The sequence below is a fragment of the Anopheles merus genome, chromosome 2L (genome assembly GCF_017562075.2).
Source record: "Anopheles merus strain MAF chromosome 2L, AmerM5.1, whole genome shotgun sequence".
In the NCBI taxonomy this organism is placed as follows: Eukaryota; Metazoa; Arthropoda; class Insecta; order Diptera; family Culicidae; genus Anopheles; species Anopheles merus.
In genome coordinates, this window is record NC_054083.1 from 50,476,245 (window position 1) to 50,490,654 (window position 14,410).

The following is a 14,410-nucleotide window of genomic DNA, read 5'->3' on the forward strand; positions in this document are numbered from 1 at the left end:
ACGCGTAGCTGTTGGGCAGATGGTTATTCTGAAGGAGGACAACGTTACCCCGTGTGAGTGGCCGCTAGCTAGGATCGTTGAAGTCCATCCGGGGTTGGATGGGGTAGTTCGTGTGGTGACTCTTCGTACGTCACAAGGATTGTTTAAAAGACCAGTGTCGCGTATATGTTTATTGCCATTTGAAAGATAGGAGAAGTGTAAAGAAATGTAAATTTTTTGGAAAATTTAGGTGGCCGTGATGTTTGGCGTCATATATTTTGAATTTTGTTCATTGGGTGACTGCAGGCAACTGACAGCTGTCAATGTAGCATGTGGCTTTTGACAGCTCCCGTTTTTCCGGCATCGCTCTCTCTCTGCTGGATCGTAAAACGAAGTGGTTTTAGCAACACAACGTAGGGAAGAATTTTATGTGAAATACCGTTCTAATAAAGATGAGCCTTGAATTAAAACAGTGACATTTAACTGCAGCAGCTCACATTTATGAAGCATAAATTTTGCCTTACTTACAAAGTTCCGATTCCGAATGGGGATTCACAATAAAGAGGAGATTGTGAAGCGGCGTTCGGTAGAAGAGATGGTAGACGAAGCAAAGAAGCTAAAGCGTGTTGCTATGGTGAAAAGCTTTCAGTTTTTTTTTAAATTAAAATTACATACTTGCTGCTACTAAGACTAAGTTCATTCCGTTTCCATACACAGTGAGTGGGGTGTGGTTTTAGTTTGCTCATGTTCAAACAATCAATAGTAAAAACAATTGTTTACATCACTTCTCAGTGTTCAAAAATCTTGTAAAGGTATATAAAAGGGGATGTGGGTAACAAACGAATGAATAGAAACGTGAAACCTTAATATCTAGTATTTTTACATACATTGCTTCTCTCAGGCAGATGGAAAAGGTGGTGTAAAATGAAACAATCATAACTTGTTTTTTTTTTTTGGGAATGTGCTTCAATTTTTGAGTGTTTTTTAGTTTTAAAATACATTTGCTAATTTTTTTTTCTTCTTAAACAAAAAAAGAATAACAAGGAACGGCTAGCAAATGGTAACAGTAAAGAGCAAAGTAGGCGGCGAGAAGCATTTAGAAATGTAATGTAAACTAATGTGAAGCTGTAGCTGTTTCTTTCAACTCTAGCAAATGCAGATGGGTAAGAAGACACAAACAAAAAAATCAACAAGACAAATCGTGTTTAAAGAGGAACGAATTGGAACGGATTTAGATAATGCAACAAAAGAGAAGGAAAGGAAAACAGTAGTGCAAAACCCTGTGTCCAACGGAGAAAAAGGACCGGGTAGTAGTGGCGGATGGAGCAAAGCAATGGACGGATGGATGGATGAAACACAACAAGCCTCAAACGATGGTAACGATGTGTGTGGTATTTGATTTGGGAAAATATACGTTGAAAAACAATGGCATAGAACGAATTGTTGTGTAGTTAGTGTGTGTGGTTTTTGGAACAATTTGTTTCGATTATTTAAAAAAAAAGTGTGTTTGTTTGTATGCGCACGCACCCACCGCACGGTAAATGTTCTGGTTGTTTCCAGCTTCGTGCTCTTAGTAGGCCAGTAAACAGCGCTACCCTAGCAACCGGCCCCGTTTTGTGGCCGCTCGCTCAGTAGGCTGGTTATTCCCTTTCGAGCAACAAATCGTTTAACAACACCTGAGTGCCATTTTTCCTGACTGCAGCAGCAAATCTCCTTCAAAATGTCCGAAAAGTATCTTCGCCAGCAGAATCTGGTGCTGCTTCCGCCGGAGCAACCGAAGTACACGACGCGCGACTGGAATGCGAACAATCGGCGCCAGAATCTGTTCTCGCTCGAGCAGCAAGCACTGGCGGACCGTGTGATAAGGTGAGAGTGCCTCTTTAGCCCAATTTTTATTTGCATTAACAACACGCTCCTCTTTCATCTCTTCTTGCAGCGAAAGCGATCGAATCATCGACGAGACGAAGCACACGACGGAGGAGAGCAAAAGTGAGGTCGACTTTCGGCTTCGCGAGCGCATCGAGGACATCCAGTTCCGGCGGGACGAGCTGCAGCAGCAGAAGAAGGACGCCCACATCGAGGAGGAAGCGCTGAAGGTGTACAAGCGGCGCACGATCGATGCGATCAACACGCTGCGGGAAATTGCGGTGCCCCTGTGCCAGAAGTGCATTGCGCTGCGGGAAAAGCGCACGCGCTCGGACCTGGTGAACGATGCGGTCGATCGGGAGCTGCGGAAGGAGCTGGACGTGACGGAGGGTGGGATCGCTTTGCTGGAGAAGGTGCTGGAGGAGACGGTGGAGCAGATCCGGCGGCTGCGGGCGACCATCTATCTGATCGACCGCGATCTGGCGGACAAGGATCGGTCGATTAAGATCGATGCGAAGAATCTGGAGCTGCGCCCGAACCAGATGGAGATGAAGATCTACGCCGGTCGAGTGCCGTTGGATCCTTAGTAAGGGGGGGGGGCATCTTTGACTTCTTCCATCAAAACGTACTAAACGTTCTCTTTTCCCCTGTGCCAGCAACTCCACGGACGAGGAATGGATCATGGTAACGAATCGAAACATTGAGGCAACGGCCAAGGAGATCAGTTCCGCCCAACCGCTGCGCTCCTACGTCGACCAGCTGCTGCGCCAGGTGGCCGAGGACATTCGCACACAGGTCGAGCGCACCAACGCCGCGTTCCGGGAGCGGGTGGCCGAAATGCGCTACACCAAAACGAAGCTCGAGAACGTGCACAAGGAAACGGTACGCCAGGTGAACGAGCTGACGCGCACCGTTACCCGGCTGGAGCGTGAGATTGCCGAGAAGGAGGGCTACGTAGCGTTGGCCCAAACACGCCTAGCGAACCGTTCCCAGCGCCCTGGCATTGAGCTCTGCCGGGACAATGTGTACGAAGGGTTGAAGAAGGAGCTGGCCGCCCTGCGCGGCACGATCGCCAAGCTGGACGGTAGTTTGGTCCGGTCGAAGGCGACCCTGCGCTACCTGCTCAACACGCAGGTGATGCAGGAGGAGGAAATCAACCTCAAAACGGAATCGCTACGCATCGACGAGGTGGACTGCATCACGATGCGCGAAAGTTTCAAATTTCAATCGTTTTAAATCAACCCAACGAGAACCGAAATAAATTATAAACCCCTGCGCGACCCCAAAGATTCCTTTTGCTTTTTCCTTTTCCGGGGGGGGGGGGGGAAATCGCTACAAGTTTAACGCTAGATAATAATGATTTGCTTTTATTATTTTTGTTGGTTTTGTTTGTGTGTGTGAGAGTGTTTGTCGCGTTGTTTTGTTACCTTCTTTTGCTGCTTTGTTTTTTCTTACTTTCTTTGAGTTTTTCCTCGCTCTTTTTTGTTTGTTTTAGATTATAGTATCACTATCTTCTTCCTTCTAGCGCGTGTGTTTTTCTTGTGTGAGTGTGTACTGTTTTGCTCTCTCTTATGTGTCCTTGCGATCCTTCTTCTTTTTCTTCTTCTTTAACATGCAATACAAGTTAGGAGTTGGTTGGTGGAATTGTTGTTGTTGTTGTTTTTGTTGTATTTTGAAATTGCTATTAGTTTCGGTTTTACTTGTTGGTTCTGCTCGGTTGGATTAACCTCTCGCGGAGCCACTGCACTGCTGCTACTAACTAACGAATCGTGCGCCAACGATACAGCAAGTCCCGCGGTTTAACTCTACATTCTTCTGCTGGTTGGCTGCAAATGTGTTTGTTTTGCTGCAGCGTGTAAGTGTGTCAGTGTGTTTTACAGTATGTCCACATTAATTTAGGTTTCTTTTTTGTTTGCTTTAATTTAGATTTTACATTTTCTTACGTTCTCTCCTCTCGTCCCTTTGTGGTTCTCTCTCTCTCTCGCTCGCTCTTCCAACGAGGGCAGGGGTCCAGCAGTTGAACTGCTGTGTGCTGAGTGAGTGTCGGACCCCCCTAAAAATGCACCGACAGCGGTGGTTACTGTGAATGCATCGTGTGTGTGTGTGTGTGTTTCCGGCGAAAACAGGGAAACATAGAAACCCGTGTGTGTGTGTCGCCTAGCAACGCATAGTCTAGCCCGTCCGTCCGTCCTGGGTGTGCTCTGTCTCATATCGCTCTCCCCACTCTCTCTCTCCTTTCTCCCATTGTTACAATGGATTGTGTCCCTCCGCCACATGCCTTTGGGGCAAGCCGAGCAAGCAGCAGGTTGATTAGTATTAAAACGGTTAGAAAACGCGCTACTAAAACAGAAATCATTTGCATCAAGCCCAGTGAAGGGGGAGGTGGGTAGCTATATGTTTGCTAGTGCTGGTTAGCAAACAGTTGCCCACCTTCACTAACCTTCACTGGACCGGCTGAAGAAGAAGAGGTAACCGTTTGCACGGGCTACAACAACGGTTTTATAAAAGTGGAGCATTCTTCTTTCTTCTCCCGGGTGCGCGATCGAATCCGGATCGAATCCGACGACCACGAGAACACGGGAGGAGGTGAGTGTTAGAGGCGTTCTAAAATTGTCCTATACCATATACCACCCCTCTCTCTCTCTCACCCTTTGCGTGAAGACAGATGAGCTTCGATTCGAATTCGGTAGTTTTGCGTGTTTTTTTGTTTTTACTTGTTTACTTGTCCTCTGAATTAATATATACTATATATAATCTGCCTTCACACACACACACACGCACACCCACTACTCGCTAATTTCTATTTTGGAAATTTACATACTAGATTAAAGGAGGAAGGGTTTTTTTTTCCTTTTGTTAATATGATGATGCTTCGTCTTCCTCTTCCTAAGCCTTATCATCTACAACTTCCACAAAAAAACAATCGCTCGAGCACTATTGCATCTTTTCCCCCTCTCTCAGGTTCGAGCTTGTTGTGCACCACTGCCAAGGGGATTTTAGGGCTTTTTTTCTTCGGGGCGCTGTCGCTTACTCCGAACACCGGAACACGATGCATTCACAGTCTCTTCTTCCTCTCCGGGAAATACCGGAATGCCGTACACACACGCACACACCCACTCGTGGAGGTAGAGAGCCATTGTTTTGTTTTGTTTTCCCCCCGCATTACTCTTTCACGCGCTCTTCTGTCCGCAGAAACTGTGCCCTTGCCTAGCTTGGTGGCCTGAATGAGGTTAGTGATTCGTCGCACGAATCCGTGAACGAAGCGTGTATCCGCGGCGCACAGGGGCTGGTACAGGGCGGGTTGCGGTTGGCGGAAGGGAAAGGGGAAGGACAGATAAAACAACAGTTCCTTATTTGGGGCACGTCTTTCTACACGGGGGAGGATGGACACTAAAAACGGGGAGGGCTTTTTGTGTTTAAAGATTAGCTTAGTAGTTTACTCTGCAGTGTTTTGGGGAGAGGCTTTACGAGTGAAACAGTTTCGTAAAAAAAAAATCGTATAAAACTAGTTTAGGAAAATCTATCTAACATTCCCGGATTAGGGGCGCCCCCTTGAATGCAATCCATCTGCAGGAGCGGCATATGAAAACGAGACTAGCAAATTGCTTCGAAAATTGCCCTATCTTTCCCCCTACTCGGCCGGTGCTCGGATGATGCACCATTTGCGTTCGGGAAGTTGACCTCGATTGCCGATTCTCGTGTGAAATAGATTCGATTGTTCCGGCCTGTCGGGAGCGGACTACATTCTATGCTTGAGGCTACTAAACATGCGCGTAATAGCGCAATAATAACAGTGCGACAACGGTCGGTTTAGGTTTACTCTTTTCGCGTCCCCGGGCACCGATTCAAACTGTACAACATTACTTTACATTACAACGGATGGAGTTAATGTCTGACCGGTCCCGGACACTTGCGCAGGTCAGGCAAGTTAAGGATTCCCGTCCAACTTCAGGGCAAGGGTAAAGACTAGGGAGAAACGGCCGTGAACCGTGAGCCGAGATTGTGTTTTGCGGGGAAAAAGACAGGAAGGAGAAGAGAACCAGCCGCACCAGCAGTAGTGGCGAGTGTGCGTGCGTGTGCTGTCGCAACCACCGTCAAACGCACCACCCTGTACGTGCCCACTCACTCACACATACACTTACACACAGACAGTGAGGCGGGGCGGAGGGAGACACACACACACACACACGGCGGCCGAACACCGGTCGGGCCCTTGCAGCGCCTTACGTCGACAGGTAGAGCCGGTGGTAGTCGTTCGCCCCGAACGCACAGTTGCACTTGGGGCACTTTCGCTGGCGCGTCTCGTACCGCGTCCGCAGACAGTCGTAGCAAAACACGTGGAAACACTTGGACAGTACCGCGTCCTTTCGTTTCACCTTGCAGGACGGGCAGGTGAGCGTTTCCTTGTACTCGCGGATCTCCTCCAGCATCACCTCGTCGATCGTCGTGCCGGACATTTCGATCTTCTTCATCCGGTCCGCCTTGCGCCGGAACTGGGCGAGCTCCTCCTGCAGCCGCTTCGTCTTGTACGCTTCCGCCTCGAGCGAGCTCGTCTTTTCCGCCACCACCTGCTGGGCCTCCTTCATCTGGGCGTGGTACTTTTCGAGGTGCAGCTTCAGATCGGCCGCCGACTGGGCCGACTCGATTGCTTTGCGCTTGTGCATCTCCATCGCCTGCTGGCGGGCGACCAGCTCCTTCTCGATCGTCGTCACCGTGTTTTGCAGGATGCGCTCCTTCTCCTCGAGCTTTCGTAACACGACGTGCATCGCCTCGATTTGACTGTCGCGCGTCGTTACCTGGGGGAGGGAGTGGGGATGACATTAGTACAGTGGAAACCACATTTACGCATAACTTTCTACCAAGCTCCGGGGCTCCGTGTGACAGCTGAAACAAAGCGCAGTAGGCCATCGAAACCGTTCGGCTTACCTGATCTTCCAGCAGTTGCTTTTCCTCCCTGAGCAGCTTGTGCATCTGATTGGCCTTGATTCGATCGGACATGAGCTTAAAGTTTGCATCGTCCTTCTCGCGCAACTGCTGTATCAGTCTTGAGTTTTGCTCCTGCATGTCCTCGAACGCTTGTCCCGTCACTTCCATCTCGTTTAGGAGAGCCTCTTCTTCCTGCAAGTGAAAGAGAAACCTGTTTAGAATGCTGCATACTTGCCTACCGAAAGATAGGTTGGTGAGAATGGTTAGCAAGGGTGGAACTAAACCAAATTGGCCGGGATATCAAAACAAAGAGAGGGAGCATAAATGGGTCAAAAGTGATGGTTTCCGTACAAATGGTCGATAGCCGCTGCTCCAGCTACTGTCCGGTGGCTGCTTCTGGTTCTGGACCTGCTTCTGCAGCTCGTACTTCTGCTCCTCCAGCTGCTTGATCTTCCGGAGCGCCTCCTCGTCCGCCAGCTTCTTCCGGTCCTCCCGTTTGCTCTCCTGCAGCTTCTTCATCTGACACTTGAGGTCCTCGATTTCGGCGCACTTCTTCTTCTCGGACGCCATCAGCTGTACCTTGTCCCGCTGCTCCTTCGGCACGCCCTTGTACATGTCCAGCAGTAGCTTCATCTCTTTCTGATCGTTTAAAGCTTTCTTCAGCTGGTTGCGCAGATCGCGCACCAGGTCCGACTCGGCACACTTCACGCCCCGATGGTGGTCCGTCGGCCCGTTCGCCTTCCCGTCCATGCCGCCGCCGCCCGTTGCATTCGAGCCGCCGGACGATCCTTCCCTTTTCACCACCATCACGACCATCCCGTCCGGGCCGATCATCTCCTCCCGCTTGATGCCGTTCGCGTCCATTTCGCCCTCCTCGCCCGAATCCGACCTCGTCAGCGAGCCGGTGCCGGTGCCGCCGTGCCCGCCGCACGAGTTGAGCGTTCCGTTCGGGTCCTCCTCCTTGATCGCACCACACTCCCGGCCGTCCCGGTCGTGCAGCATACCGCCCGACTCTTCCTTCACGGACATACCGCCACCGCCACCACCTCCACCACCACCACCACCACCACCGCCTGCGTCCCGCATCGAGTGGCAGTTTTCCATCTTGATCGATTCGGCGTGCTGCTGCTGTTGCTGTTGCTGTTGCTGCTGCTGTTGCTGCTGCTGCTGCTGCTGGGCCTCCTGCAGCGCCGTCACCTTGCCCGTCTGCTCCTCCAGGTCCTTCCGCAGCTTCGTGTTGTCCGCGGACACGTCTTTGTACTTTTTCTTATACCGCTGCACCTCGCCCTTCAGCTGGCCGTTGTGGTTCTGCAGCGAGAGGATGAGATGCCGCATCTCGTGATTGATCGGCGCCGTCTGCTCGTTCGCCGCCATGTTCTGCTCGAACTCGATCCGCAGCATCTCGTACTCCTTCCGGATCTGCGACATCACGTCCTCCATCTGGATCATGTCGCTGCGGACGCGCTTCTGCGCGATCAGCTCCTCGCTCTCCATCATCTCGATCTGGCGCAGGTGCTGGTTTTTGCTCGACTGCAGCTGATTCCGGCTCTCGTCCAGCAGCGTCTTGATCTGCATCGACTCGTTGTACAGCACGGAGAACTGCGACTGCAAGCACTTGTACTCGGTCGTCTCGACGATCACCGACTCGGGCAGCTGCCGGATGTCCATCTTCAGCTTCTCCACCTCCTTCAGCGCCTCCCGGTGCTGCAGGTGCAGCTTGTCCAGCTCCTGCAACCGGTTGTTCGATAGTTCCTTGTACTCCTCCAGCTCCTTCTGCAGATCCTCCAGGTGCTGGGCGGCCACGCTCGTCATCGAGCCGGAGCCGCGCGACCCGCCGCCCGCCGACGACGCGTGCCGGCCGGAGTCGGTCCCGCTGCCGCCGCCGCTGAGCGGATCGCCGCCGTGCAGCTGATGGTACGCTTTCAGCTTTTCGATCGCCTCGGCGAGATGGTTCTCGAGCTTGTCGTTCCGACACCGTACCTTCTCCAGCTCGTACTGCAGGTCGTCGATCTGGTTGCGCAGCTCGGCCGCCTCCGTCTCCTTGCCGTTCAGCATGTCCTGGTACTCGCTCAGCTTGAGCGATATCGTGTGGAACTTTTCGTGCAGCAGCGTGTTCTGCGTCTGCAGGTTGCGGTTCTCCGCCATCACGTCGATGTACGTTTGGCGCAGGGACTCGTCCAGATCGGGCGGCGCCAGGGCCGGCGATTTGCCGTCCTCCGATTCGCCCTTCAGCGCCAGCATCAGCTTCTCGTTGCGCTGCATTAGCCGGTCGAACACTTGGACGATTTTGGCCACGGCCCGCTTCGACACCTGCACCCGGTTCGCCAGCTTGTCGTCCAGCTCTTCCTTGTCCCAGGTCGATAGCTGCATCAGGAAGGAGGTTGTCACTTCGTTTTCATCTAAAGGGGATGGGAGCAGAGATAAACAGAGAGAGAGAGAGAGAGAGAGAGAGAGAGAGAGAGAGGGAGGGAGAAGAAGCAAACAAAAAGAGAGGGATTAGTGGTGAGCTGCTTTGATTTGCCAACAGCAAGGAAAGAATCGCTCCCGCCCGCCGTTCACTGTCATCTCAGCCTACTTTTGTTTTCCGATTCGTCCGCCGTTTCCGCGTCGAAGCGCTGCAGCAGCACGCGGATGTCTTCGTTCAGCTGGTTCCAGTACCGGTTGACCACGTTCAGCACGGCGTCGTCCTGCGTTTGGCGCTTCTCCAGCTGCTCGATCCGGGTGCGCAGTTCCGACTCGCATCGTATCCGCTGCTCGATGCGCTGGGCCAGCTTTTTGTTTTGGAACTTCAGCACCTTGATGTCCAGCTCCTCCAGCGTCGAGATCGGTCCGATAAGGTGTGGCTCGAAGTGTACCTTCTTGATCGGTGGTTGCAAACCGCCGCCGGCACCGCCCGTGCCAGCAGCGCCACCACCTGTACCGCTGGCACCGCCACCACCTCCGCCGCCGGCCGCCTCCTCTGCCGAACGCTTCGACATCGTTGCCCGGGGGGATGATGCACCTCCGTATCCAGCTGACCGGAAACAGTGGGTAAACCTAGCAAACCGTACCGTGCGACCTGTCAACCCCAGGGTGCAGCCGATTTTGGGGTAGGGGTGTGCGGAATTGGCACAAGTTCCAAGTGGCAGAGACCCCGGTCGGAAGGCAACGGGAGAAGAGAAAACGGAAGTGGATTTAGTTAGAAAAATGGCCCTTTTTCGCTGGTACCCGCGGGGGCACGATGGTGCCCACCGGCCAGCCGATGGTTTGCGGGCAGCAAATGTGCTTTGCCCATCAATGATGGCAGGGAAAAAACCATCTAACAGCACATCTAACATCATCCTGTCGCGCTTGGGCTGAGCAGGGATGTGTTTTTTCTAGCCGAGCCTAGGCGTCAGCTGGGCGGCAAATGGACTATCTCTAGAGCGTTAGCTACACACTTACCTTAGCGGAAGCATAAATCAAGCACGTATTACTCTTTCTTTCAACAATTAAGTTAAGAAAAATGGAAAACGGATCACATCAACAAAGCCAAGCCAGCCAGTCCCGATTGAATAATAATAGCAATAATCAATGTTTAATCAGGGCAGGTTGGTACAGCTCCTCGTTTTCCTACCCACACACGCACACAACGCATGCGACAGGCGTCCGTGACAGCCACCGACAGCCACATCTAGCTGTCAAAGTGTGTTGCAAAGGAGGGGGCAACTGAACGAAGGTTTCGAAGATGGAAAAGTTTCACCGCACTGAAGTGAATTGTGAAATATTTTAGATTAAAACGTTATTTTTTAATTTCAGATGATGAAAAAGAAAACAAAAACTGATCGTTTGTTAAAATAATATATTTTTACTAGTCTTAGATTAAATACAAATCGAATGCTGAAAATCTTGGCCAAAACGGTGAATTGTATACATAAAAGAAAATGTGTTGACGTTTTAAGTTTTCAAGCAAACGTTTGCGAAACATTTCACAGGTGCGTAAATATGAAAACGAAATGTGGAAGACGTTTACCAAACCTGAGCATTACAACTCAATAAAGAAGTTCTAATTACAAGCCAGTCTCATAAAGGAATTGCTGGTTTATTTTGCTCTGCAAATTTCATCATATTTTGAAAAGAAATATTTTCGCCACCGGTTTTTATTTTGACGCTAATTTGATGACAGAACTAGCAGCAAATGTAACTGTTTCCGTCTCTTTCTTTTGCGTTGTCCCTTCTCACTTTATACTATGGATAGTTGGAATGGACAAATGTCTTCAAAGCGTGTAAAAATGAAACCAAACTATTTGGTGGAACATTTATCATTGTTGAGCATCAAATGAGAGTATTTCTAGTTATGTTTACTCAAAAAAACGTTAACATTTGTATGCTGGACTGATTTTTGTCTGCTCATATCAGTATTATAGATTCTTCTGGCAAGAAAAGATACCTTATATCCGGTTTCATATTTACTCACCCACACGCTTGCCGTGCCCATTGTGCCGAGCCCGATGCACTTTTGGCACTCGCGCGTGACGACTCGCTGCATCCTTCAACACACACTCACACACAACTTCGTAGCCTTTCAAAGCGAACGGTGGTGCGTGCGCGTCGTCCGCGCGTCGTTGTTTCGTTTTCTCATTTTTCGTTACTTCCACACACACACACGCTGGTCCAAACTTTTAGTGAAAATTATCAAACAAAATCAAACAGCAAGTCGTTGCGGGTGATACTAGAAGCGGCTAGAAATTGCCCTCCCTGTCGTGGTCGGAAAGCGACCTTTCCCAGTGGAAATGCGGCATGTGTGGTGCTGAGTGAGTGAATGTGTGTGTGTGTTTTTTTTGTTGTTTGGTGTGGAGCTAAATTTGTTTTGATAGTGTGATATGATCTTGGAGCGTGTGTGCGCGTGTGTGCGGGAACCAGAGCTCTACTCGTAGCGAGCTAAACGTGCTTCCAAGTTGGGAAATTGGCCGACGCCTCGTACCGTGGCAAAAGAGCCTTGGAAATCGGCGGAAAAAAGGTGTGGAAATCGCGTGCGTGTGTCGGTGGCGCGTACACACAGCTGGCCTTTGCGGGGTGGCTGAAGGTTTATTTTTTTCTTGTTTGTTGCTTTTCTGTGTGTTCGATTCGGTGTGATGCAAAACTAGGCACAATCGCAAAGAGAGGATTGCATGAAGAAAGGCGGCAACCACAGAAGGATACACAGAGCGAAAAAGGATAACGTTGCGTGCGTGGTGGTGCAGCTGTGAGAGTTCAAGGTCTTGCAGATTTCGAAACGGTTCCTGTTCGTTCCTGTTCCGGGCCACAGTCGTCGTACAAGGTAAGTCTGTGATAGTGGTGGTGATGGTCGTCGTCGTCCTGTCATGTCTTCAGATCGAACCGTTCGCTTTGGCTGTGGCTCCCTTCGTCGTTACCATGGCTACAATACAAAGACGAAAGAAAGGAAGGAAAGTAGGAACAAAAATGAAGACTAAAGAAGGATCTGCCTCTGTGTGCGTGTGTGTGCGTTGGGCGAGTTTTCCTTTGCCGAAAAGGGAGTTTTCGCTCTCTCTCCCTTGTGCAAAGCAAACTCGCACAAATTGGAAAGATATTCTCCCTCTGGCCATACTCGCTGTCGGCCAGCTGTGAAATCCTTGTTCAAATAAGGCCGGTTTGGGAGGGGTCCGAAGCAGCGCGGCGCAAGCAAGGACGAAGTTCCCTTTGAAGGACGTTCGAGCAACTGTGCAAGGCCTACGCAGAGAGTGTGTGAGCGAAAGAGAGCATTTACTCCAACTCCATGGTAGATAGGAACATTTCTAAAATACTTTTATTAAAAAGTTTAAAAAAAAAATTAGAAAATAGAAGCAGAAACAAAGAAGAATGATTTATTTTGCCTTTCACTCTCTGTCTCCCTCTCGTGGGCTAACAAGCGACATGTCCTAACAAATGTTTGATTGTCGCTAGCAACGCGAAAATGGGCTTCATGTGTTGAGCGAGAGTCTTCTTTCTGCTGCTCATTTTCCTTCACTTTCGAGAATGTCATTTCCATTTCATGTCGTTTGGTACCTTTTACAAAAAATAAAACTGCCCTTCACGCTACAACATAGGTGGGTGTCTCCCTTGCTGGGTCGATAATTGTCCAAGACATCGGACGTTGAGCTAAAGGGGAGTGGAGGACAGCCGGAGCTAGTTAGTTACTGTTCTTGCTGTGTCACCGTCGTTAGCTCCAAACTTTGATAGCAAGCAATTAAAGCGTGAAATTAATGGGACATGTGCGCAAAACAAAAAGCGACGAAATGGAATATTCCTTTCCAAGAAGAAAGTGTGTGGTATTGCATAACATTGTGTTCTAAAGGAAGTTGTGAGCTTGGAAGAAGTTGCATAATTTAGTGAAATTACGTAGCTATTTATTGGAGAATCAAACTTCTTTTCCTTGTTCACCATTAACCGATTGAATGACGTAAATTCTTCGTTAGAAAAGCATTACCTATGGTTGCTATGCTCTAGGTGAATATCGAACCACGGTCGACTACAACAGAGTTGGGCACGTTCACCACTAGACCATTGGACTCCCCTGGGCAGGGCTCTGTTATTTCCAATTGATATCGGATCATTGAATACTCAGAACATGTTAGTGGTACAGTTACAACAATTCTTAGCATTTGACCTTTAAAGAAAGGAAGTAAATGTAATTTCATTATATTGAAAGGTAAAAATAATGCTTTTTTACCTTGGAATTTTCTCACCCGAAACAAATCTGTTTCCATGTATGTATTTCCGGTCCTCGGGTTTCGTGTTTTGCTTTTCTCTGCTCCAAAATGACAGCTTCATCGCAGTGCTACGGATTTGCAGTGTCCCCGGGTTTGTAGCAGTATTAGGGTGGGAAATGGGGTCACAGCAACATACAAAAAAAAAACCCCATTCACGGATGCGCGCCCGGCCTTAGTCGCGCTTAATGGAATCGGAGCGGATTAAAGCGTTTGTTTGGCGGGGTTGTGGCTCTGATCAATCGATAACCACGCCGCAGGTAGAAGCTGTGTGCAATGGAACGAAGGCACAAACACTACAAAAACACACCTTAAAAATCGAACGGTTTCATCTTTCCTCTGTCCGGAACCGACCGTTACAAGCGCCGGTAATAGAGGGGCGGCAGGGGTTTGCACGTTTCCGGATTAGGCGCCCGGAAGCGAGCAGCAGCAGCAACAGCAGCAGCTAAAAGCACACAACCAGCTGGCAGGCGTCCGTCATCGTTCGTTGTGTTGTGGCCGACGGGCTCCCGAAGGGGAAAAAAAGATGTTCTGCGGGAGTTAATTTCAATCGATCGATCGGGTTCCTATTGATTGCGCTGTATTGGGGTTTTGCAGCGGGCTTCGGGTGGGTGAGTTCTATGATTCTGCAAAGCAACTCCCCCCCGCGACCGTTAGACCGGCGGACCGAACCGCTAGTTTTGGTGTTTGTTTTGTGTGCATTCCTTCGTCTACGATCCCTCGCGGGTGCATTGATAAGGTTTTGAGGGGGATTGAGGGTAAAGAAGATTGACGGGGGAGCTCACCGTCCTCGATAGTTTTCCATTACACCTGGGCTAAAGGGCGACAAGTGAGAGAGAGGTTTCATATTTCACCTTACCGTAGCGCGCTCCCTTCTTATTAGGGATGGCAAGTGTGATGACGCCACTTGAAAGGACTTTCCTTCTGACCTTCAC

The 14,410-nt window shown here is 49.9% G+C and overlaps 3 protein-coding genes across 5 annotated transcripts in view; 2 read left to right on the forward strand and 1 right to left on the reverse strand.

Moving 5' to 3' along the window:
* The first annotated feature begins 292 nt into the window (after nt 1-292).
* On the forward strand, nt 293-3,127 carry LOC121594825 (tektin-1). Of its 2 annotated transcripts, XM_041918527.1 has the most exons (4): nt 293-392; nt 1,685-1,845; nt 1,916-2,431; nt 2,502-3,127. In XM_041918527.1, exons 2-4 carry the CDS (start codon nt 1,700-1,702, stop codon nt 3,079-3,081), a joined length of 1,242 nt encoding a protein of 413 aa, XP_041774461.1. In that variant the 5' UTR covers nt 293-392; nt 1,685-1,699; the 3' UTR covers nt 3,082-3,127. The 2 variants fall into 2 exon arrangements, with proteins under 2 accessions (XP_041774461.1, XP_041774460.1); XM_041918526.1 differs by lacking the exon at nt 293-392 and having other exon boundaries at nt 1,523-1,845.
* Nucleotides 3,128-3,510: 383 nt separating this feature from the next.
* On the reverse strand, nt 3,511-10,394 carry LOC121594824 (E3 ubiquitin-protein ligase Bre1). The gene is made up of 5 exons (XM_041918525.1): nt 10,195-10,394; nt 9,347-9,829; nt 7,123-9,170; nt 6,772-6,963; nt 3,511-6,641 (listed from the first exon to the last, which is right to left on the reverse strand). Exons 2-5 carry the CDS (start codon nt 9,747-9,749, stop codon nt 6,069-6,071), a joined length of 3,216 nt encoding a protein of 1,071 aa, XP_041774459.1. The 5' UTR covers nt 9,750-9,829; nt 10,195-10,394; the 3' UTR covers nt 3,511-6,068.
* Nucleotides 10,395-11,272: 878 nt separating this feature from the next.
* LOC121591357 (myosin-4) overlaps nt 11,273-14,410 on the forward strand; it is a 43,586-nt gene continuing 40,448 nt past the window's right edge. The window contains exons 1-2 of one of the 2 annotated variants that reach the window (XM_041911751.1): nt 11,273-11,749; nt 11,877-12,049. The gene's annotated coding sequence lies outside the window, so the exon portion shown is untranslated. Of the gene's footprint in view, nt 12,050-14,410 lie in introns of both variants that reach the window. The other variant, XM_041911750.1, reaches the window with a different exon arrangement.